General features: G+C 52.3%; 1 protein-coding gene across 3 annotated transcripts in view; it reads left to right on the top strand.

The window, feature by feature from the left end:
- The window catches only part of KAZN (kazrin, periplakin interacting protein), a 1,332,513-nt gene that overhangs the window by 1,243,896 nt on the left and 62,846 nt on the right, over positions 1-25,771 (top strand). For all 3 annotated transcript variants that reach the window (XM_024976842.2, XM_024976843.2, XM_005217212.5), the window contains 2 exons: positions 11,063-11,199; positions 20,519-20,689. In XM_024976842.2, the coding sequence (XP_024832610.2) occupies positions 11,063-11,199; positions 20,519-20,689 (308 nt within the window). The remainder of the gene's footprint in view (positions 1-11,062; positions 11,200-20,518; positions 20,690-25,771) is intronic.

Below are 25,771 nucleotides of genomic sequence, written 5' to 3'. Positions count from 1 at the left end.
TGAGCAGGGCACACCTCGTCCACACCTGGAACTGCCCTACTTCATTACCGACTCACAGGGTGCCCCTGGTAGCATGAGGGCCACCTCCCCGCCGAATGATAAGAGCCGGTGTTTACTCTCCCTGTGCTCAACAACACTCTGAGCCCATTGCGTATACGAAACCAGTCCTATGAGGTGGAGGCTGTTTCAAAGAATCCTCCTGCCAATGCAGGAGACATAAGAGATTCGGGTTCAGTCCCTGGGTCAAGAAGATCCCTTGGAGTAGAGGGAGTGGCACCCTGCTCCAGTATTCTTGCCTGAAAAATTCCAAGGAGAGAGGCTTGCAGGCTGCAGTCCATTGGGCTGCAGAGAATCGGACGTGACTGAGCATCTGAGCCAGCAAGCGATCAAGTATGACTTTCCTGCAGAACAGTGCAAGTCTTGGTTCACTGCTTGATGCATCGTCACAGACTGAACCCCCCTGTCTCACCAGCACCCGGATCTAGAAGTAGAACATGATGAACTTCCTGAAAGCTCTCCTGGGTCCCCTTCCTGTCACTGTCCCCTCTATAGAGAGCTTCTTCCTGATTTCTCACCGTGTGGATTAATCCCACCCTTTTGAAGTGCCATAAAGGGAGGGGTACAGAACAGTACATGCCTTTGTATCTGGCTTCCCTGGCTCGGCATTCTTCCGTGTGGTTCATTCATATTATTCATTGTTTCTCCTTAGATGCAGTTGTCCCCGTGTGACGGGACCGTGATGGTCTGACCCTTCTGCTCAGGGTTGCCCGGGCAGTTTGCAGCCTCGAGCTTCTACAGCTAGTGTAACTTTTCCATGCAGGTCCCTTGGTGAACATGGATGCATGTTTATCGGGCAGGCACGGGCTGCGGTAGGAACTGTTTATTCCTTTTTTACAATGTGAAAATATGGGATCTGTGACGGCCTCCAGGTCACACCTCTCCTGAGGGGCCAAACTGGCTTTGAACCCAGACAGTTTAGCTCCAGGATCTGCTTCCTGTGGCTGCTCTCCTTCTGCTGGGACTCTGCTGGAGAGAGGGCATCGCAAGACCAGCCCCCAAATCACTGGGTACCCAGGGAAACTTCCTGAAGGTTCTAGAGGGCCTGATGGACCACCTTGAGAGTATGACACCAAAGCCCAGAGAGGGTGTGTGAGTTCCCAAGGCCACCCAGCACACTGGCTTGCACCCTTGCATCCTTCCTCCCTGACCTCTGAGCATTCCCTGCCTCCTCTCAGGGCCCAGCCAGCACCATGGTCTCGTCTGAAATGACCTCACACTAACATGAGCCTGAATAATAGTTTACACTGTGTGGAGCATGGAGCCTGTGGGCCAATGCTGTGTTTCCAGAAATCTCCCCCCGCCCCCCGGAGTCTAGGGAATGTCACAGTTCCGGGCCCATCCCCTGCCACTATTTTTAGTGGTGATCTGGAGGAAGGAGGACTTTCCTGGACTTGCCTTCAGAGTCTGGAAAACAAACACCACCCCCTCCCCACCCTCGCCCTCCCAGTTCCCCTGGCAGGAAGCGGGAGCCCGGATTCCCGGGCCTGCCACTCACCCTCCGTGCTTCTGCTTGAGCTCTGAGCTCTTCAGAGCTGAGGGACGGGCGGCAGCAACAGTGTGCCCCTGCCCTCAGGTAGGACCTCAGACAGCCTGCGACAGGTCCCCTCTGCCCCCTACAGTATCTCTTCTTATTACACTGTCTGCGGGTGTCTGATCCCCTCCTGAGGGTTGGCCTTGCCCTCCGTCTCAAGTGTTTCCCAGGGCCCCAGGACTTCCCTGATGGTCCAGTGGTTAAGACTCCGCTTTCGAATGCATGGGGTGAGGGTTCAATCTCTCATTAGGGAATTAACGTCCCACATGCTGTGGGTGCAAAAAAAATTTTTTTTTAATTTAAGAATAAATTTTTTCCCCAGGGGCACTTTCCTGGTCGTCCAGTGGCTAGGACTCCACACTTCCATTGCAGGAGGCGTGGGTTCGATCCCTGGTCAGAGAACTAAGCCACGTGGCAGAAAAAATTAAGTTTTTCCCATTGGGAGCCCCGGGCATCTCTGCTTGAGACAGACACTCTCCAGGTGGCTCCTCCTCTCATCACCCCTCTGCCCAGGCTCCCAGACAGCCTTCCACCTCCTGCACTTGCGTCCCCTGCTCAGACTCCCCCAAGAGGGCGCCCCTTCCCTCCCAAGACTGCCTGGTCCCCTTAGATGGTGATGACTGTTAGAATGGTATTAAAACACAAGCCAGCAAGCACCGTCAGGCATAGTTAGAGCTTTTACTTTGCTTTAATGCTCACCCCAGTAGAATGAGATAGAAGCTGTTATCCCTCTTCACATGAGGAAAAGACATAGATTGGTTAAGGAATTTACCAGAGTCACACAGCTCATGAATGGTGGAGCTGGGCTTAGGACCCAAGTCTCTGTCTGCAGAGCTTGGTTCCTCAGCCATGCCTGGACCCACTCTCCTGTGTTACCTCTTCTATGGGCACCTGCTCAGATGAGCAGTCCAGCCCCCATTCAAGGCTCACAGGCATGGTTGGGTAATACGATTAATTGCCAATATTGAAAAATAAGGAGATATTTAAAACAAAAACTGTGACAATGTAGAGTATGGAATTTTCTAGAAGAGGCAGCAGGTATGGTAACCCTGTGCCCCATTCAGTCATGGAACAGCTGCCCTTCCAGGTGGGATATGCATTCTAGCTCCCCAACTGCCCTTCCTTCCTTACGATGATCCCTGGAAGGCCCTGTGGTCGTTGGATGTTCCAGCATGGGTGTGGTGGTCCTGTCTTGAGCCCCTAAGCTGGAGAGTCAGGAAAGGAAGCGGCAGCTTGAGATAGCTGGAAATTGTGAGCACACCCGCTTCCCCACTCTGTCAAGCCACCAAGTCATTTCTCCCCCTACTTTCTTAACCCGCATGGACCGTGCCTAGTGCCAGCTCCTGGAAATACTGTCGGATGAGGCTCATGCCCTGCCTTCAAGCAGCTTCTAGGCTAGTCTGGGGGGCAGGAAGATCCTGAGCTGTCCCTCTGTCTCCAGGCTGCTGGTACATATCCCTATGGGGAAGTCAGGGCTCCCCTGCAATGAGTAGAAGCCTGAGCTGTGGACTTTGAAAACCCAGAAAGAAAGTACCCCAAATTCAAAGAAGGGAGAAAGGCAGGCGTTCCCTGGAAGAAAGACAGGGATATGTAAATGTCCCTTCCTCTCAACAAGCTCAGTCTATGTCATATTAGAAGGTGGCAAGTTCAGCACAGATAAAACAGGGAACGGAGTGAGGAGAGTGTCCAGGGAAGGCTTTGCTGAGAAGTTGATGTTTTAGTCAAGACCTGGAGGAGGCAGGAAAGGGACCACGGCGGGGAACAGCCAGTCCAGACATGCCGAGGGAATGGGCATGAACCAGGAATAGTGAGGAGCAATGGGGCAGGGATGGTCGGGGAGATCATGAGATGGGAGGTTGGGGGATGACAGGTCACATGGCCCTGATGGGTCATTCTAAGGACTGTGCTCGCCCTTGAGTGAGACGGGCTGTAGGCGAGGAGCAGAGAAGTGACATGATCTGACTTGCATGTTAAGGGGACACTCCCTGCTGAGCTGATGTAGACTTTGGGGCTGGGAGACCAGTTAGGAGGCCACTGCACAATGCAGACCCAGATGGTGGTGACACGGGCCAGGGTGGGGACCAAGGAGTGGCGAGAAGAGGCCGGATTCTGGTAACATGTTGCGGGCAGGGTTGACGTGGCTTGCTGATGAGTTGGGTGTGGGGCGTGAGAGAAATAGAATCAAGGAAGGGAGATTCTAGGGCTTGGGGTCAGAGGAACTGGAAGGTTAAGGTCACCATGAACTGAGTTTGGGGAGATGAAGAGGAGCAGGTTGTTGGGGGGCTGGTCAGGGACTCAGGTCTCCGGCGTGTGAAGTTGGATGGGACGAGGCGGCCCTTGGCTCTGAGTGTGAAATTCCAGGCAAGGTCCAGGCTGCGTAATATCAGCATATGGGTAGATTTAAAGCTGGGAGGCTGGATGAGCCCAGTCAGGAAACTGTGGAACGGAAGGTCCAAGGCCTCTGATGCCCAGAGGTCAGAGTGAGGGGACATAGAGACAAGAGCCAGGAGGACGTGGAGCACCCTTCCCCGTGAAGTCAAGTGCCTTAGGCAAGGATGGTGGGGTTTGCGGCTCAAAGGTCATTGGTGACCTGGGGAAGAGCACGTGCCACAGAGGATGGAAGAAGGGCAGTGGACCCGCCTCAGCCCTGGAGGGCAAGGGGAGACAGAATAAAGGCAAGCAGAACCGTGTCTGCCCCCAGGACCCCGGAAATACTGGATGCTACTCAGTGATAGCCATGGGCCAGGTCCCCCCTCCTCCCTAGGCTGTCTGCTTCGTTCAGTTGTTGATTCGAGAGTCAATCCATGGGTATTTACTGAGCACTTACTATGTGCCAGGCACTGTTCTAGATGCTGGGGATACAGTGATGAACAAGGCAGACCAGATCCCTGCCCTCAAGGAGCATATATGGCTCACTGGGGGTGGACATAAAGTTATGTAAGTAAACTCAGCAATCCTTCATTTAACTTTGACTCATTTCAGGGAAACAGTCCGCTCTCTCACCCTTAAGCACGCAGATTGGAGTCTGTTTGCCACCATCTTGTTGATGTGAATGAACTGCTTCTTTAACTTTTGGTTAAATGGAGCTGAACTTGGTTCCATGGAGTACAGTGGTAATCAGTACAGTGCTGACCTGGAAGAGGCTCACCAAACCATATTCAAACATGCCAGGTCTCTGCCTCCTCATCTGAGGCAGGGCTGGAAAATCTGCATTTACCCCCTGTAGTCCCAAGGCATACATCACCAATCAAACCAGGTTCCTGTAGAGCCTGGTTCATCGTTATGTCTGCATGGACACAGGATTGTAAAATGAGAACCTATATTCCAGATATTTTCTTTCCCAACCCCAGGCAGGAGGTTAGAAAGGTCACACTGCCTAATTTTTTAGGCTGCACTTGGAGAGAGCAGCTGTGGAGATTATGCAGAGATCATGGGCCTGGAAAAGACCCTGATGCTGGGCAAGATAAAAGGCAGGAGGAGAAGGGGACAAGAGGATGAGATAGTTGGGTGGCATCACCAACTCAGTGGACATGAGTTTGAGTAAACTCTGGGAGATAATGAAGGACAGGGAAGCCTGGTGGGCTGTAGCCTATGGGGTCGCAAAGAGTCGGACACAACTGAGCGACTGAATATCAAAGTACTGGTCAGCTGTCAGTTCTGCTACTCATTGGCCGTGTGAGTGGATCAACCCACCTCACCTGGCAGTAAGAAGAGAGGGGGTGGTTTCCATTTGGGAAGAGCAGAACTGCCGATTAATTTCACTCAAAGGGGTTGACTTCAGAATCAGGAGACCTGGGCTGACCGGCCATGTGACAGTGGATATTCTTTCCCTCTCTGGGCCCCAGTCTCCCCATCTGTAAAGGGAAGTTGAGCTGGAAGAACATTTTGGTGAGTGTTTATTAAGAGTGGTTTGCCAAGCCCTTCTGGCTCCCACCTACCCACCCCTGCTTTCTCAGAATCTGTAGATGCTGAAGAGGTTAACTGGACAGGAATGTTGGATGGAAAAGAAAGGGAGCCCCCTGCTGGCGGCAGCTGGGATCATCATCGCAGACTCAGGTCTGCTGACCCTACTGGCTACCCCATCTCTACCTCTGAGCCCATGTTTATCATCAGGCTAGAATTTTCACAAGGTCTCTTGTCCATGGACCATCCAAAACCAGGCCTGGAGTCTTCTGAGCTCAGACTAGTGGGCAATCTGACCCTGTGGGGGTCTGTGCCTTGGGCTGGCTGAGGATCCTGCAAGTGGGAGGGATGGCTGGTGAAGGATTCCCTAAGAGCTGTTGGCACACACACATGAGCGTGCATGCACACACCCCCTCCTTCCCACAGTCACGGAGCAGTCATGGGGTGTGTGTAAGAATGTCACACTGCCTTTAATGGAAACCTCAGAAAGCCCCCTTGGGGTTGTAAGACAGCTGCAGAAACTGTCTTGTAGCAGGAGTAACTGGTGTGAATTTTTGGGTCATCCCCTGACTTTATGGATCGATGCAGGTTCTGTGTTCACAATAATGCACTTTCACAGTAGGGGTGATGGAGGAGTGTGAGTGGGTCAAGGTCAGCGGCCAAGGATGCAGGGCCAGGGTCTGCATGGGTCCTGGTGAGTCAGTTAACCCTTTGAGCCTCAGTTCCCTCCTCCATAAGGTAGGCACAGCCCCACCCCCAGCCCAAAGTCCCGAGGAGCAGAGGACGCCAACCGGGCCGTGCGACTTTGTTGGGGGTTGGTGATTTGGGAGCCCGCAAAGCCATGGGATAGGAGGGTGGGTGAGTGTCAGGGCTGGGGGGCTGCCGCTCACTGCTTGGCCTTGTTCCTTAGTCTCCCTGGGTGCCCACTTCCTCATCTACAAGATGGACTGACTGCATAAAGTGGTTGTGAGAATTAAGTGACAAAAACCCATCAGGGGCTTAAGGCCGTGCCTGGCACATGGGAATTGTTCTGATATCTTGGAAATTGAGGCTCAGGGAGGTTCCATGACTTGCTTGAGGTCTCAGAGCCAGGGAATTCCCTTGTCCAGTGGTTAGGACTCTGAGCCAAGGCTAGAACCAAGATACTCTGACCCCAGACCAGGGCCCATCCCACCCAGCTATGTGATGTTGGCCAAGGCCTTGGACTTGTCTGTGGGGGACAGTGATCAAGGCAAAGTCTCCTAGGACCTCAGGAGCCAAAGGAAGCTCACAGAGTCAAGCATGCTCATGATGGTGGGGGAACTGAGGTTGGGCAAGGGAAAAGCTGAGAGCCTGGTCCCTGTCTGCCCAGCGGGGTTCTCACTGCAGCACTGCCCCTGTGAGTGAGGAGAGACACCCCACCTCGTGCTCAGAGTTAGTTAGTGTTAGTCACTCAGTCGTGTCTGGCTCTTTTTAACCCCATGGACCGTAGCCCGCCAGTCCATGGAATTCTCCAGGCAGAAATACTGGAGTGGATTGCCATTCCCTTCTCCAGGAGATCTTTCAGACCCAAGGATTGAACCAGGGTCTCTAGCATTGTAGGCAGATTCTCTGCCATCTGAGCCTCCAGGGAAGATGTGTCTCACCCTCAGAAAGGCCCCGTAAAATCCCTCACTCTCCAGGCCCACAGCCCCCGGAAGCTCAGAAGCCAACAGTTAACCTATACTGTTCTCTTTACACCACAGCTGTGGCCTCCCATTGCCTGGACGCTGGAGGTGGGGGTCTGCTGTGCTGGAGTCAGGGGACATCTCTTCTCTCTCTGGTCTCCACCTCCCAAGAGTCGTGTTTGCAGAAATTGAACTGGGGCTGACGCCACTCACCCTGCCCCGCGTCTGGGTTAGGAACTGTAGGGACTGAGCCAGGGAAGGAGGAAGGAATCTGCTGTGGAAAGGCAGAACCCAGGAGCTTGAGAAGAGTGATGTCCCCAGAGAAGCACCATGGTCTTGGGCCACACCTGGGCCCCTGGTTCCACCCTCTAGCTCACTCTCTATACATCTGGCCTCGAGTTAGAAAAATCAGTCCCTCCCCACACACCCTCCCTCCCACCCCCAGAGTCCCCACATTCCCAGGAGCCTGGCTGGTTTCCTGCAGGGTTTGCTGGGCATGACATCACCCATCACCATGGCAGTGGTTCTGGTGGCCCAGTTGCTGGCTCGGGACACGCCTGGGTGAAGCCGGGTGGCAGAGACTCAGGAGAACAGAGGACTGGGGAACTTGAGGAGGAGGCAGGAGACTGGTCTCAGAGAGAGAGACCGTCATTCATGCTCACGGAGCATCACCTGTCACCTCGTCTTGTATTAGGAACGTTTGGAGAATGTCAAACAGTTTTGAAGGAGAAATAAAAATATGCTTATGACAAAGGAAGGAAGGACACTTTCCACTGTGTAATTTTCATAGCTGTGTGTCTGTAGTTTACATTATTTCTTGGGGAGTCTGTCGGGCTAACCTATTTCCCTAAATAGTTACAATTCTGATTCCCCCTTTGGGGAGCCCCCCATCTGTTGGGGTGACAGCACCTGGATGCACGGGCATGTTCAGGCTCAATGGGGAGACACACCCCCACTTCCCCACCTGAGGCCAGCACGGGCATCCCCAGGCGCCCCCAGGTCCTGCTTCTCTGTGTGAGTTCCCTTGAGTGGGTTGTAGATGTGCTTCTGAAAAGCTGAGCAGACGACACAGCAGCTTCTTGGTTCTCACCGTGGTTCCAGAGGCATTTTGTCTTCATTTGTAAGTGGTCTTCACGTGGCATTCATTCCAAGAGATTCAGCTTCTGTGTTTTCTCGATCCTCAGCCTGCCAGGGGTCCAACCCAGCGTCGGGCCCAGCAGGCCTGGAATTCCAGCCCTGCTGACCTAAGTTGCTGCTCTGGCAAGCTGGCCATGAAGGAGACAAGTCCAGCTGCAGGAGCCAGGAAACTCAAAGCTGTAATTTAAAGCCCCCCGCCCCATGCACCTCCCTGGTGGTCCAGTGGTGCAGAATCCACCTGCCAATGCAGGGGACACCGGTTCGATCCCTGATCTGGGAAGATTCCACATGTTGCAGCACAGCTAAGCCCATGCACCCAGCTATTGAACCCGTGCTCTAGAGCCCGTGAGCCACAGCTGTTGAAGCCCGCGCACCCTAGGGCCTGTGCTCCACAGCAGGAGAAGCCACCACGATGTGTAAGCCCTGCTTGCCCCAAGTAGACAAAGCCCACATGCAGCAAAGAAGACCCAGACATTAATTAATTAATTTTTAAAAAATTAATAAAGCCACCCCCAAGACCCGGAGTCCCCACTGCAGGGTCTCTCTGTGGCTCCTTGCACGTGCCAACACTGCTCCAGCTGACCTGCCTCTGCCCTGTTCTGCAGGTGGTGCTGGGCTGGGGGAGAGGGGTGGGAATGCACCTTACGTCAGGCTCTGAGCTAGAGCTCAGGGTCCCCGGTCCTTATGCCATACTTTTTCATATCAGAAGCTAAGTGTGTAGGTTCAGCATCCAGGACGAGATGGGGGGGCGCCACCATTGCCTGCCCCGTATCATTGCCCTCAGCTAGCCGTGGAGCCAGGACCTTCTGGGATTTGGGGGGCTTCCCTGTAGAGGCAGCATAAGGCCAGGTCAAGTGTTTGGGCCTTGGGGTCAGATGTGGCTGTGTGACTCTGAGCAAATGACTTAACCACTCTGCGCCTTCACAGGCTGGAAGCTTCCAGAGCTGAGGAGTTGCTTTGCCCCCTTCCCACCACCTCCACAGTTCCTTCTTCAGCGTTCTCTCCACAGAGCGGGGAGGGGACAGAGTTCTGGGGACCCTGGAAAAGCAGGGGGGCCACCCTGATGCTGGAGCCTGCCCTGCACAAGCCTGAGCTTGCCCGTCTTCACTCCCTTCACCGCAGAGCCAGTGCAGTGAGCAGAGTCTGGAGGGAGCACCTGTTGCCAGGAGGCTGCATGGAGCACAGGGCACTGTGTGTGTGTGTGTGTGTGTGGGTGTGTGTGAGACAGCTTCATTGAGATACAATGTGTGTGTGTGTGTGTGTGTGTGTGTGTGTGAGACAGCTTCATTGGGATACAATTCACCCAGCATACAATCCATCCATTTACAGTACATAATTCAATTGTTTTTATTATATTCACATATATTCAGTAGAGTATTTGCTTCACTTTAAATGGGGGTGCATCACTTTGAATCCATCCCTTTGGCTACACCCCCAAGTCTCCAGCCCCCACGCCTTCTACCCCCCCCCCCCCCCACCCAAGACAATCACTAACCTTTCAATCTCCACAGATATCCCTGTTCTGGACATTCCATATACATGGAATCCTACAGCATGTGGCCCTTTGTGATCGGCTCCTTTCACTTAGCATAATATTGTCAAGATTCATCACGTTGTAGCATGAATCATTGCTTCTTTTTATTGTCAAATAATATATGTTATATGGATGTGCTACATTGTTGAAAATTCATTCATCAATTAATGGCCATTTGGTCCTTTCCCCTTTGGCTATTATGGTTAAAGATGCTATGAACACACGTATACACGTTTCTGTGTGGACGTATGTTTTCATTTCTCTTAGATATACACCTAGGAATGGAATTGCTGGATCATAGGGAAACTTTATGATTAATCACTTGAGGAACTCTCAGGCTGTCTTCCACAGAGCCTGTACCATTTTCCATTCCCACCAGCAGTGTATGAAGGTTCTAGTTTCTCCATGTCCTCGTCAACACTTGTTACTGTCTTCTTTTTATATTTTAGCCATGCTGGTGAGTATGAAATAGCTTCTCACTATGGTTTTGATTTGCATTTCCCTGATGACTGATGATGTCAAACACCTTTTCAGGTGTTTATTGGCCATTTCTTGGGGAAACAGCTCTCCAGGTCTTTTGCCCATTTGAGCTTTAAGAGTTCTTTATATACTTTTACGTTATATAAGCCCCTTATCCGATATGACTTACGAATTTGTTCTCCTGTTCCTTGCATTGTCTGTACTTTCTCCATGATGTCCTCTGAAGCACAAAGTTTTTCATTTTGATGAAGTCCCATCTCTCTGTTTTTCCTTCTGTGGCTCCTACTTTTGGTCCCATAACTTGCTGAGTGTTTTTAATCAGACACTTTTCCCCATGAAGGGAATGGCACTGTGAGCTGTTGGGCTGGGCTAAGTTCTGGTGGCTCATATTGGACTCTGAGAGGTATTTCAGCAGGAAATAAAGGGTCCCATCAGCTTCCTGGGTGGTGGGAGTCACAAGGTCACCAGGCCTCCAGCTCTTTCAGCCAGTTCAGGGTGGGAAACAGACCTTCAATCAGGGACTGCCCCCCCTGGTTGGGTCAGTAAAAGTAAGAAATGAGAATTGGGACTCTAGAGATAGGAGGGCCTGAGTTTGAATCCAGGGAATGCCACTGAGTGATGTGGGAGCCTGGGACAGAAACGTCTTCCTTCTGAATCCTGTTTCCTCCCCTGTTCATGAAGGAGTAGAGAAAAGGGTCCCTTCTCAGTGTTTGCATTCAGGCTGACAGGCAGCTAGGATCTCGGGAACTGACTCAGTCCTCTGTCCTCCAGCCATGAAAGCCGACCGGAAGCGCCTAAAGGGTGAGAAGACGGACCTGGTGAACCAGATGCAGCAGCTGTATGCCACGTTGGAGAGCCGGGAGGAGCAGCTACGCGACTTCATCCGCAACTACGAGCAGCACCGCAAGGTCGGCACCCCCACCCAACCCCGATCCACCAGACACCAGACACTGGCTCCCCACCCAGCACAGGGTCCGACCTCACATCTCAGAACGCAGGAGGACTGCTCGTGTCCCTTACACTCACTGGGGGAGATCCCTGATGTGTCAGGCCCAGATCTGGGTGCTGAGATGAACACTCAGCCCCTAATCATAGCTCTGTGTCTCCTGGGCAAACCAGCCTGGACAGGAAGCCCAGTCAGTGACGTGTAGGCTCCGGATTCCAGCTGGTCTGGGTTCAGATCCCGGCTCCCCATGTGTAAGCCCTTGGGCATCTCCTTAACCTCTCAGAGCCTCAGTTTCCTCATCTGCAAAATAGTGATCATGGTGCAGACCTTGGTGAGATGGTGGCTACAGAGCATTAAACACGGTGCCTAGTGCATACTAAGTGCTCAGTAAATGTCAACTTTGTCTCCTACTAATACCATACTAAGAGTGTGAAGAGAGAGTGGGGAGAACCATGAGATAGCGGGAAATTCTGCCTCCCAGGAGTCCTGGAAGGCTTCACAGAGGTGGTGACATACAAGTCAGGCTCTGTGGGGTGAGTAGGAGTTTCAGATCAGATGACTGAGGAATTTGGTTCAGTCAGTATCTGGTATATGTTCTGTGGTCATGCCATAGAGAGCTTCCCAGGAGGCACAATGCAGGAGATGTAAGAGACGTGGGTTTGATCTCTGGGTTGGAAGATCCTCTGGAGGAGGGCATGGCAACCCACACCAGTATTCTTGCCTGGAGAGTCCCATGGACAGAGAAGCCTGGTGGGCTATAGTCCATAGGGTCGCAAAGAGTCGGACATGCCTAAAGAGACTTAGCACACATGTACATGCCATACAGAGTACTGAAACATAAGGAAAGAGAGTCAGTCCGCAAACCAAGCAGGCCTTATGAGCCACTGTGTTTGCAGGGGGAGAGTTGTAACCTTCTGGTGGGCAGGACAGAAAATCTATTGAAAACTGCCCTGTGCCTGATACCACATGACAGCGGGTGTGACCAAGGTTTGCTTGTACTCTGCAGAGAAAAATGGAGGTGGGAGACTCTTAAGTTTCCTCAGGCATAGGAGTTTTGAACAGTTCTTCCAACAGCTGGTGGGCAGGTTGCATGAGTACACTCACGGGTGTTGCCTCTGAGCCGGAGTCCACAGGCAGGAACTTCAGAGACAGGATCTGAATTTAAATGCTTCATCCCCATGGCCCTCTTTGGTCTGCAGCACTGACCCTTCCTCTCACTGCCCAAGTATACAGATCCCTTCCTTTCCAGAGTAAAAACAGCCCTGGGGGAGCTCCCTGGGCCAGGCATCCAGAGCCTCTGAATGGTCCACAGTTTGCCAGCTGCCCTGGGTGTCAGCCCCAAGCAGCAGGGCCCCAGCTTCTCATTCTTGTCCTTCTACAGTGGGTGAGCTCAGTCCCTGGAAGTTGGCCTCCCCATGCCTGTCACTTGCAGACAGAGGGTGGCACTAAGTCAACAACCTGTGGAAGCAGAGAGGAGGAATGGGAACCACTGCTCCCTGCTTTCTTGGTCCTCTTCTGGGTCCCAGACTTCCTCTGTGTCCTCACTTGGCAGAAGGGTCAAGGGAGCTCTCTGGGGTCTCTTATAAGGGCACTAATCCCATTCATGAGGGCTCCACCCTCATAACCTAAGCACCTCCCAGAGGTCCCACCTCCTAAAATAATCACATTCTCTCTCTCTCTCTTTTTTAAGTATTTATTTGGCTGTGCCAGGTCTCAGTTGTGGCATGCAGGCTCTCTAGTTGTGGAGTGTGGGATCTAGGCCTCTGACCAGGGATTGAACTCAGGCCCCGTGCATTGGGAGTGTGGAGTCTTAGCCACTGGACCACTAGGGAAGGCCCTGGGATTTCAACACATGAATTTTGGTGGGACACAAACATTCGGACTATAGGACTACCGCCTCTCTCAGTCCACCTCTGTCCATTCTCCTTTCCTAGCTGAAGCACCTGTAGTAGGTCCCAAGAACCTGATCTTTCTTCAGCAGGTGAGACAGAGAGAACCTTTGCTCAAGTGGCCCCATGCCCATCAACAGGGAAATACGGTCACCCTTGTTTGAGGGGAGGTGACATGGGGCAGGGGCCAGAGAATCAGCCCACAGCAATACCTGCTTCCTGGGATGTGCTGTCCCAAGGGCGAGGGGCAGGCCCCAGGCTGTCCTTGTCCTTGACACCACTTGTCCTCAGGTCATCAGCTTCCTTGTGTGTTAGTCAGTGTTCTCCAGAGAAGTGATATATATATATATATATATATATATATATGGAGAGAGAGAGAGCGATTTATTAGAAGAAATTGGCCCACATGATCATGGAGGCTGACAAGTCCCATGATCTGCCATCTACAAGCTGGAGACCCAAGAAAGCCAGTGCATCATCCAGTCATAGTCCAAAGGCCTGAGAGCCAAGCTGTAAGTTCCATCCGAGGGCAAGAGAAGACCCATCCCCAGTTCAGCTCTCAGGTAGGGAGGACAGTTTCTTCCTTCCTCCACTTTCTACTCAGGCTTCAAAAGGACTGGATGATGCTCAACTCACGGAGGGAGAGCCATCCACTGAGTCCACCAGTTTAGATGTTAATCTCATCTGAAACAACATCGCAGACACAGCCAGAAATAATGTGTAGCCAAAAATCTGAATGCCCCATGGTCCAGTGAAGTTGACACATAAAATTAACCATCACACTTGGCCCTGAAGGCAGGGTGACGCAGAGGTTAAGACCAGATAAGGTTTAGAATCTCACCTCTGCCAGTCGCTAGCCAAGTGGCCTCATCCTTAAAACTGGGATAATGATAGCAAGTCCTCAGAGCCCAGCCTTGTCAGCACTGAAGCTTCTGGTGCACAGAAAGCACACACGCCGGGGGGGGATGCTTGCTATTATTGTTGTTGTTGTTATTATTACTACCACCATCACCTCTGAGGATTCAGAGTCAGGCATTTGATCATGGAAATTCCACAGTGGGTTTCAGGGCCCTACTATGGGCCCCTCATCCACCACAGCCTGGTGATGTTCCCCCCAGCAAACCCAGAGAAGCACATGGCCGCCCACTGTTAGGAAGCCCCTGGCTGGGCAGGAGCAGTTTAAGAAATAAAAGACAAAGTGGTCCGTTTTCAAGAATAGCTAGCTTTGAGTGACAGCTTGCTGATGTAGTAGCTGATAGCCATAAGGCTTACAAAACCAGAAAGTCTGGGCAAAAAAAGGGAGAGCGGGATGCCCAGGATTTTCACACGGGTTCACTGTATTGGTGAATTTAAAACATAAGAACAGGAATAGGGTTTCACTGGGCTCATCCTATTGCTAAATTCAAAACATAAGAATGTAAATAGGTGTGCAGGAAAGGAGGAAACAAGACGTCAGAGAGGCTGTTCACTCACTCAGTCATGTCTGAGTCTTTGCGACCCCATGGACTGCAGCACGCCAGGCTTTCCTCTCCTTCACCATCTCCTGGAGCTTGCTCAAACTCAGTCCACTGAGTCAGTGATGCCATCCAACCATCTCATCCTCTGTTGCCTCTTCTCCTCCTGCCCTCAACCTTTCCCAGCATCAGGGTCTTTTCTAATGAGTCAGCTCTTGGCAGCAGGTGGCCAAAGTATTGGAGCTTCAGCTTCAGCATCAGTCCTTCGAATGAATATTCAGGGTTGATTTCCTTTAGGATGGACTGGTTGGCTCTCTTTGCAGGGCTGTCAGGGGCGGCCAGCCCATAAAGAGGGAGGGAACAAACTCAGGCGGTGTTCTAGCAGATTGTTCACCCATCATACTCAGCCAATGGGGAACTGGGGGAGGGGCTCGCACGCTAGGGTAACCTGCTCTGTGTAACGACTCTGGGTGTTCCTGACCACCGGACACTCCATCTTGCAAGACCGTCAGTAAAGCCTGGCTTCCCCCTACACCTTGTGTCTCCAAGTCCATTCCTTGAGTTTGGGTTAATGACAGTGTTTCTCACAGCAGGTCCTAGCTGGCCTCACACAGACCCCAGTCGTGGACCCTGCCTCCAGGAGAATGGGAGAGTCTCGGTAAAAAAGCAAGAACCACGCAGAAAAGTAACCCAGACAGGACCTTCTGGGGAGTTCCGAGGGTCCCAGAGGATCTAGGAATGGCGGGTGGGGAAAGTATTCCCAGGGTCCATGCACCTTGAAGGAGGATAGAGCCAGATCAGAAAAGCAAAAGGGGGGGAACTCCCTGGTGGTCCAGTGTAGGTCTTGGCACTTTGACTGCTATAGTCTGGGTTTGACCCCCTGGTCAGGGAATTAAAATCCTGCAGACTGTGAGGTGTAAATAAATAAATAAGAAAAGAAGGCATGGGATGCTTATGATAAAGGCTAAGAGGATCCAAAAGAAAAGGCCATTTCACACACTCTGACAATGACTGTGACGATGGCCATCTTCAGAAGCCACCTATCGCCACCTGACACAGGATGACTTACTGTATGCAGGCACTGGCGTAATCTCTTTACATTTGGTATTTTTCCAGCAACCCTATGCGGTATGATTGTCCCTGTTAGCCCCATTTTACAGAGGTGAAAGCTGAGACGTAGGTCAAGTCGCTCTTGCAGGGTCACACAGTTACGTAAAGAGGGGAAGCAGGATTCAAACCCAGGCATTTAGGCTCTGGTGCTCATTTGCATAACATCTGGCCCGTACTGGCCTCCCACACTGCTCAGTACCTGTATAGATGAACAAACGAGTTACTTGTGAGATTCACTGTTTACAGGGCAACCCAAGGCAAACCACGGAGGAGAGGTCATGGCCACCCCCATCAGCTGTGGGAGGTGTGCTGTGCCCGGTGGTGGCACTGTGACCACTGGGGCTTAATAACAAGCATTTCTTCTATTAATATCTTTCAACTGGGGCATCAAATTCATTTTTATAATTGTGCTGATACTTGGGAACAAAAATTCCCATGGGGAGCCACCTTCCTCCAACGTGGTGCCGTTTTTCTTAAGTCACAGATACTGGGGGCATCTCTTAAGTCCAGCAAGAAGAGAGGTGTGGTGTGAAGCTGAAGCCTTGTGGCTGCAGCAGCCCCAGGCAGGCATAGATGGTCACCACTGAGCATCAGTGGCACTCGCATGGAATAGCTTCATAAGATCCTACAGAGTCATTCGGAAAAACGGAATTTGGAAAACACTCAATTTTTTAAACTGCTATCTTATTTTATGGGGAGCTGTTGTTTAGTCACTAAGTCATGTCTGACTCTTTTGCGACCCAGTGGAATGTAGCCCACCAGGCTCCTCTGTCCATGGGACTTCCCAGGCAAGAATACTGGAGTGGGTTACTGTTTCCTCCTCCAGGGCATCTTCCTGACTCAGGGATTGAATCCAGGTCTCCTTCATTGACAGAGTCTTTACCATCTGAGCTACCAGGAAAGCCCAGCAACACTGACAATATTTAATCATTGTCGAATCCAACCCACTTTACAGATGGGAGGACTGGGGTGCCAAAGCGTCCAGTAACTGACCCAGGGCTGTATATTTAGGGCTAGTTTGGAGACGCTAAAACCACAAATTCTGGTTTTATTCCACCTCATCCAAGATCTTGCAACTTATTATTTTTTTTAATGGCTTGCATTTTATATGCAAGAAAAAATGTCCCAATGAACAGGATGAATGGAACCTCAGGTGCCCACCCCTCTTGATGCCCAGCCACTCAGCCTGCCATGGCTCACCCAGCTATCCCGGGGACCCTCCTGCAGGCCTCACCCAGAGCAGGTAACAGGAGCCCAGGTCTCTGAGCTGGGGGTGGGGGTTAGGAGGGGAGGGGATGGACAGGGAAGGTCAGCACAGCACAGGCTGCTTAGAAATGAGCGATTTGGGGCCCAACCAGAACGTTCACAGAATTGTAGTATCCCGGGAAGCTATGCCAGAGGCATGTTCCCTGTCACAGGTCCGTGGTTTGGAGTGGGACTGGGGGACTCTCCATAAACACAACTGAGGACCGTCTCAGCAAGCTGGGCAGTGGCTGGGCCCAGAGAGATCTTGGGTGGCGAAGTCAAAACAGACCACCTTGCCATAACCCCCCTGGCCAGGCCTGTCTCCCCCTGAAGCCCCCTCCTCAATGTGCCCCTACTTCTTTTGTCCGGTGAGCTCCAGCTGCCGGGGCTCAGCTCCCAGCTGCCCAAAGGGACCTCAGCTGCCAGCTTGACATCTGAGGCCCCACACAATCAGGCTAAGTCCTAACTTCATAAATTCCAGCCATCCTGATCCCCATCAGGTTCCAGCCCCTTGGGCAGGTCTCCTTCAATTCCTTTCCTGCCTTTGTTGCTAACAAGGATTGAGAACCTCCACCACACTATTTGTGGGACTGCAGAGGTTATTTTACCTCTATGGCCTCAGTTTACTCATCCGTAAAATGGGGATAATCACAGTCCCTGCCTCACAGGTGGTTGTTTAAATATAATAATGCAGCTGAAACCCTCAGCACCATACTTGACATGTGTAGGGAACATTCCATGACAGTTGTTACTGAGCCCTGCACTCCTGCCAGGGGTGTGGTCGTGGGTGTCAGAGTCTTTACTGAGGCAGAAAGCACCTACAGCCTCCGCCACCCCCCGACCTACCCCCCTGCCAAACCCCCCACAGCCTGAACCTCCAATCTGCTCACAATTAGTGGAGCTAGGGACAACAAAGAGACACAGAGACAAAGCCGATCCTGAGGGTTCTAGTGGACCTTCTTTTTAATTTGGGGATATATGGTAGGCAGTCTCTTGTACACCAACCAGTTCTCAGTGGTTCTGATCCACATACTTCATAGAATGGGATATTCCATGACTTGGCTTGCTGCTAGGTACTGAGGGTAGATGCTGGGACATGGTCCCCAGCTTCTGGAGAAAGAGCTGACTGGTCCATCATGTGACGCAGGGGGCCATACTTGTCAGCTGTTGCACTGACCCCACCTGAAGACAGCTTCAAAAAGGAAAGGAAAGGAGAAATAAGTAGTGGTGGAGCACCTCCCTGCATTGCAGAGCCTGCTTCCAGAACCTGATGGTACAGCTTGCCTGGGATTTTACAATAGTGCCGTCTGTCACTTTGCATCTTTTTTAAAAAAACATTTATTTGGCTACATTGGGTCTTAGTTGAGGCATGCAGGTTTAGTTGCCCCGAGGCATGGGGGATCTTAGTTCTCTGGCCAGGGACTGAACCCCTGCCCCCTGCATTACAAGATGGATTCGTAACCACTGGACCACCAGGGAAGTTCATGATACTTTGCATCTTGCATTGCCAGTTTCTTCTGACCGTCACTCTGGAGATGTGATAGTGTCACTGGCTCACACATGAGGTGGTCGAGGTGTGGGGAAGTTAACATCACTTGCTCAGTGTGTCACAGCTTGCCACGGATGGAACGGAGACTCACACCTAGGCATCCTGCCCCCAGGAGACAGTCCTAGAAGAGCTCGTCCCCCAACACACACCCCACCTGCTCTAGACTCCACTGAGAAGCCAGGGGCTGGGGACACAGACACTCGTGTTGTCCCCGCACCCAAGCTGGAAGAGCTGTCCTGTGATGGCCTTCAGAGTCAGTCTCAGCAACTGCCACAAACGCTTCCTTTTACTCAGCAGTGTTTCTTGGCTGCTGCCCTGGGACCCTGACATCTGCTGATGAGCTAGAGCAGGCAGAAGGGCTTTTCAGTGTAAGCTCCATGGGCACAGAGACTTTTGTCTGATTTGTGCCTGCTGGTGGCAGGCATGAATATTGGTTGAATGACAGTGTCAGGTACCGGTATAAGAACAGGGTGGGAAGGGCTGGGGCCGCTCTCTTAGATGGATGGTCAGGAAAGGCCTCCTGAAGGAGACATTTGAGGAGCATCCCGAATGAATGAGTGAGCACCTGCTGTGTGCCCTGCTAAGTCGCTTCAGTCATGTCCAACTCTTTAGGACCCCATGGACTGTAGCCTGCCAGGCTCCTCTGTCCATGAGATGCTCCAGTCAAGAATACTGGAGTGGGTGGCCATGCCCTCCTCCAAGGGATCTTCCTGACCCAGGGATCGAACCCATATCTCTTAAGTCTCCTGCATTGGCTGGCAGGTTCTTTACCACTAGCCGCCACCTGGGAAGCCCTGCTATGTGCCCGGTGCCCTGCTAAACTCTGAACTTGGATTATCTCATCCGGTCCTCATGGTAATACCCTCAAGGATAGGTGCCATGATCCCATGTAATAGATGAGGAAACTGAGGCACAGTAGTCATTGCAACTTGTTCTTTCAGAGCCAGAATTCGACCCAGACTCTCTCTCTCCCTGGACCCTAAGCCACAGGTCCAGCTCTGTGACAGCCACAGAGGAAGGGCCAGATGTCTCCCTCAGCCTCTTGGTCTCTGACCATCTGGAAGTCAGGCCTTTGGCTGCAGGGCTGTTAGACAAGGCAGGATGCTACTCCCAGCTCGGATCCAGGCTGCTACTCCCAGCTCGGATCCAGGCTGCACAGAGACCTTGAGTTTGGCTTCCAATTTAGTGGGTGAAAAGACTGGCTGGTTGGGTAGGCAGGGCCCCCTGCTGGGCCCCTTTCTCTAGAGGGGAAAGATGCCCAGGATCATGAAATTTGGCTCTTGCCAAGAGGTCAGGTCCTCTGATCCAGCCAGCTATTCCTTGTCTGCTGGATTTCCTGGAAGAGCACAGCTGGAGCCCATGGCCCTCCCCTCAGCATCATGGAGAAAACAGCCCATGCAGATGGATCAGTGGGGAGCAGGGCCCAGGGTGAAGAGCAGAAGACTGCCCTGCAGTCAGACACCCCAGCTAGCTGGGGGTCCAACCTGTCCCGTCATCAGCTGTGACCTTGTAGGATGGTGACAGGGCCCCATGGCAGCCAAGGTGGCCGGGCTGTAGATGTCTCCTCTGTCAGTTTTACCGGGACATACACATTACCAAACAATAGGACAGAGGACCAAGCCCAAACCCACTGTTGACCCTTTATCAGACTCCGTTTGACTATTTCCTTCACATGGAGTCATTTAATCTTTATAAGTTTTTTGATAGAGTAGTGTTGATTCCCTGCCCCCATTTCAAATACGGACAAAGACTTGAGTTAAAAGAACTTATGCATGAGATTCGTTTGCTCATTTATCCACTAAAAAATAATGGCTGAGCATCTACTAATGGTTCGTCTCTGTTCCAGTCTCCCAGCTAGTGTGTGGCAGAGACTGGCTTGAACCCAGGGCTTTCTTCCTCCAGGCCCCGAGCATGGGGGACCCCCACCCCCACCCCCGCACGTTCTACTAGTCCAGGGGTCAAGGGCCTCTGGGCATCTCCTGGCCAAAGGTTGGCCCCACCCATGCCCCTGGTAATGCTGGCCTCTCCCCGCAGGAAAGCGAGGATGCCGTGAAAGCTCTGGCTAAGGAGAAGGACCTGCTGGAGCGCGAGAAGTGGGAGCTGCGGCGCCAAGCCAAGGAGGCCACGGACCACGCCACAGCACTGCGCTCCCAGCTGGACCTCAAGGACAACCGGATGAAGGAGCTGGAGGCGGAGCTGGCCATGGTGAGACCCCGCCCCTTCGCCCACACAGGCTGGGTGGGGCACCTGCCGGAAGTGATGTCACGTTCTGGGAGCAGGAGGTGCTGGGAGACAAGGCTTGCTGGTGGGTTCACGTGGGAGTCTGGAGGGGCGGGACTAAGGCAGGGGGCGGGACCTGGGATGCTCTCTCTGCTTTTTTTCCTTGTCAACCACACAGCCTTCCTTCCATCTGCCTGCCTGGGGCCAGACATGTGGGAATGCTGAGAGACAATCCACTAACACTTGGGAGGAAAAACACCAAAAAATTAATAATGGTTATCTCTGGGTAGTAAGATCAGAAGTGGCTTCTATTTCCTTTTTTTTTTTCCTCCCTATTTTTCTACCCTATTTTCTTATTGCTTGGATCCTCAAGGGAAAAAAATGTTATTTTTTTTTCCTAACCTAAAACAATCCTTCAGAATACTTCCAAACACTATGTTTTCCTCGGAGAGGTGCAGCCTGCCTGTGGAGATAGAGTCTAGGTGGTGTTTTCCAGCCTGGTCGGGCAATAGAACCAAGATCCAGAGCCCTGGAGTTCTGTTCTACCTTCTCCTGTGTGACCTTGGGCTGCTCACTGAACTTCTCTGAGCTTCCATGACCTTTACCTGGTCCTGGGGTGGGGGTGAGGATCTTTATTCCACGCTCCCTTCTCACCAGGTGTTTGAGCAAGTCCTGGGACCTCGTGGTTTAAAGCCCTTGAAACTACCAGAGGCTTAATGCAATGGTGGATGGGAGGAGAGTGTGGAGGGGAATTCCTGGGACAGGACCTGGGGAAGTCCCACCTGGCTCTTAGCCAGAACTCAGTGTTCTCCTGGAGAGCACTGATGCCAGCTAACAGTGGTTGCTGCCATGGGCTCTGGGTTCAAATACAGCCTCCATTGCTTTCTAGCGGTGTGACCTTGGGCAGAACCCTTCACTCTTCTGGCTCTCAGCTCCCTCAGGTGTCAGTAGGGATACCTGCATATAGTCCATGGTTTTCCCAGTGGCTCAGACAGTAAACAGTCTGCCTGAAATGCAGGAGACCTGGGTTCAATCCCTGGGTCAGGAAGATTCCCTGGAAAAAGAAATGACAACCCACTCCAATATTCTTGCCTGGAGAATTCCATGGACAGAGGAGCCTGCATATACTCTGTAGGGCTCTGGTGAGGGTTTCGATGAAATACTGCAAGAGAAGCACTTAGCCACTCCTGTACATGGTCAGTGATGATATGAAAACAGGAAGATTTTAAATAGTCGCTTCTTTCAGGACCAGGGGTCACCCAGGATAGGTCAGGATCCGTGGGCCACTTCTTGGGACCAATCCCACCCTCTGCATCCTGAGTCTCCATGTCCAATGCTGACCCCTAGTGGTGAGAGCTGCCCAGGCTAGCGGAAGTTCCAGCTGCCAGGTCTCTGGGACCTTCCCACCGGTGGGGTCAGTGGTGCTGGCGGCCCTGCTGCCACATGCAGACCAGACAAAAACCTTTCAAGTTGTAGATCTAGGAAGGGGGCTCAGCGTGAGACAAGACTGCTATTCTGCCACGTCTTCCTGGTGTCCTGTGGATGGACAGATGGGTCCGTATCGCCATGGACCACTAGCTGCAGGCATCCTGGGGAACTCTGGTGTCTTTCAGGATTAGGAGCCAGCTCACCTCTACTTCCACTCTTACCATGCCCAGATGACTCAGCCTGCTTTGATTCTAAGAACCTAAGGCCAGTGGCACTTAGGCTCTTGCCTCCTCCCTCTGGCCAGCATCACACCTCTCTGCTAAATATGAATAGAGAGGTGAATATTTGCAGATCAGGGTGGTGGGTTTGCTGTCACATCAACACAGCCCATGACAATCCCCGTGTTGTTGGTGTGTCTGCTTCCCTGGAGGTCCCCTCTGTTGCAGAATTTCACAGCCTAGAGGCCTCCAAGACTGCCGACTCCGGTCAGTGTTGTCTGGCTTCCCTCACTGCACTGCTGGCCAGGTCGAGAGCAGATGGAAGGCACTTTCCCTGCATGTGCGCCCCAAGTCCTTGCGTTGTAAGCAACAGAAAGCAGCTCTGGCTAGTTCGAGCATACAGGGTGCACTGGAAGGAAGTCAAGAGCTCACAGGTGCAATGGGAAAGTAGAGGGTCAGCTTGGAAATGGGCCAAAGCCAAGGCAGCTGCAGCCGGTGGGGAACCCAGGATTCCATCTGGAATGGTCTGCTCAGTGACCCCTGCCAGGAGGATGAACCTGTACCCTTTGTCCTCTGAATTTCACTTCAGTTTTTAAAAGTCCGATCCAGTACAGGATAGCCACATGGCCCATCTGGGGTCACCTGCTTATTCCTGCTCTAGGAGTTCTGGCTATGGCACCAGTGATGGATAATTTCATTAAGTGACCTGCCCACAACACTGAAGGCCTGAGGCAGCTGCCAGGTGAGGGGCGAGCAGGCCCTGTCCCAAATCAGGCATCGTCCCTCCCCTACCCAGCCTCCGCTGGGTCTCTCCACACACCCTATGCAGCTGAAAAGGGCCGCTTCACTTGAGTAAGAAAGAGTCAGAGATACAGCTTCCCAAGAAATGTACACCTCTCTTGGTGTTTGGTGACAGCACCTGAGGCTCCCACCCTTGGGGAGGGGACATCTCCTGATAACAACTCCTGGCCAAACTCGGCATTCCCACCCAAGGAGCAGTTTCCCCTCTGTAGACACACTGGCTCCATGGGACCACCCTGTGGTGGTGGTTTTGTTAATTTAAAAACTGTTCAGCATGCTATTTTATTGCAATACTAGTCACATACCATAAAATTCATCCTTTTATGATGTACAATTTAGTGGTTTTTAGTATGTTCACAAAGTTGTACAACCATCACCACTATCTAATTCCAGAACACTCAGTCACTCCAGTGAGCTGTATATTCTTACTGTGCCCATTTCACAGATGTGGAAACAGGTCTGGCATGCAGGATGCTCACCCAGAGCTGACCAGAGAATTGAGAGGCAGAGCTGGGAGTCCGGCAGTCCTCGCGCTCCGTGATGGGAGGCCTCTGAAAGGACGCCCAGGTGCTGGCCTGGAGGAGACACCCCCTCTTATCATCGAGCAGGCCGGAGACGGGGCTGCCAGCGCAGCAGTCACAGGCTTCCCCCCACCCGTCCCAGCTGCAAGGCCGTTCCCCCGGAGCCTGGTTCCTGGTGGCCTAGACTTTTGTTTTGTATCAACACTGCTTCTCCAAAACAGGAAACAGTTCTTAAGTTTACGATGTACACTGTAATCAAGGCTTCTCACCCCCCACACTGTTGACATTTGGGGTCAGAGAAGTCTCTGGTGGGGCCATCCCATGCACTGTTGGGTGTGCAACAATACCCATCCCCGGCCTCCACCTACTAGACACCAGTAGCACCTGCCAACTACGCGAAAGTCTCCAGGCATTTCCCAGAGTTCCCTGGATGGGGAGAGGATTCACCCTGGTGAGAACCACTCCTCTGTAGAGCAGGATGTTTCTCGAGAATGGAGTATGGGATTCCCTCGTCTCAGCATCTGTTTGCACCCTGGTTGTTCAGTTCTAACACAGTCCCAGTTTGGGTCCTGCATTTTCTGGCTGTGTGACCTTTGACAAGTAACTTAACTTTCCGAGCCTGTGTCCATGTGTATAAGACCTTCCTCCTAGGGTGATTGTGAGGTGCGGTGATGAGGGATGAAAGTAGGCTCACCATCCACCATCAGTGAACGTTAGCTGTTCTTACTGATGTTGGAGACCATCCTGTCCTCAGGCCACCCCGAGATGAAGAGTTGTGGATTCTCATGTCCTGTCTACTAGCCGGTCATTGTGTGACCGGCCTGGGCCTCAGTTCCCTCACATGTGAAAAATGGGGATAAGGGTGGTTTTGGTTCCTTTTTAACAGCTGTGCTCGGGGTTGGCGCCACCCCTGCCTTCCCTCTAAGGAAATCAGCCTGGCCACACAGCAAACCTCCCAGCCCTGGACCACTGCCATCCTGGCCCAGCAGACCAGCCCTTGCCCACAGCCAGCTCCGAGCACTAGGCCTGAGCTCAGACCCCCCAGCCACACATGTGAGGGTCAGAGCCTGCCCAAGCCTGACGTCCCCCATAGGGCCTCTCTCCACCCTGTGGGTTGGTTGGAGAAGGTGTGGACCCAGTATTGCCTTATCAGCTCATTCTGGTGCCTCCACGCTGGACCCACTGCCACCACATCCTGAGATCTGGGACAGGGTCGCAGTGAGTAAGCCCAGGAAGACGGTCGTCAAGTCCGCTTGTAGCCAACATGATGACTCTTTAGTGCAAATGCAGCTTTTATGCAGCTGGAATCCATCCGAGCATGACCTTCTCATGTTTGGTTCAAGTGTTCCTGCCCTGAAATCCTCCCAGGCTTTGGCGGGAGAGATATCCCTCACCCGGGGATCAAATCCACGCCTCTTATGTCTCCTGAATTGGCATGCGTGCATGCTAAGTCGCTTAAGTCGTGTCTGACTCCGTGCAACCCTCTGGACTGTGGCCTGCCAGGCCCCTCTGTCCATGGAGTTCTCCAAGCAAGAATACTGGAGTAGGTTGGCATGCCCTCCTCCAGGGATCTTCCCTACCCAGGGATCAAATCCTCGTCTCTTACGTCTCCTGCATTGGCAGGTGGGTTCTTTACCACTGGTGCCACCTGGGAAGCCCCTCAACAAGCACAGATCCCTTGATAAGCCAGTGAGCCTCACTCACAGCATCCCTCACAGTCAGGCCAACTCTCTGACTGGAAACACAGCCTGGCCTTCAGGCAGGAACCTGAGGGAGAGGAGGGCAGGGCTCCACACTCCTCTTCCCTTCTACTTCCTGGATTATCCAATTTCACAGAGGCATAAATAATCCTAACAGCCTGCTACTGTTGGACAGCAAACCAGACAGTATCCTGGGCCTTCCTGTGAATTATTCCATGTCTGACTCCTACTTGTGAAGTAGAAACTGTTTCATAATAACAGTCACTGACATTTATTGAGCCTTTTTTTTAAACCATAGGCCAAGTGCTCTCCATAGCAACCATGTTTCCTCATCAGACAGACAAGGGTGTGAAGGCGCAGGCGAGGGGCCTCTCCCAGGATCCCGCAGCTAGGAAGTGG

Source organism: Bos taurus, chromosome 16, assembly GCF_002263795.3.
Source record: "Bos taurus isolate L1 Dominette 01449 registration number 42190680 breed Hereford chromosome 16, ARS-UCD2.0, whole genome shotgun sequence".
Lineage (NCBI taxonomy): Eukaryota > Metazoa > Chordata > Mammalia > Artiodactyla > Bovidae > Bos > Bos taurus.
The sequence above is the reverse complement of the archived record's forward strand: the minus strand, read 5'-3'. Positions and strand labels throughout refer to the sequence as shown.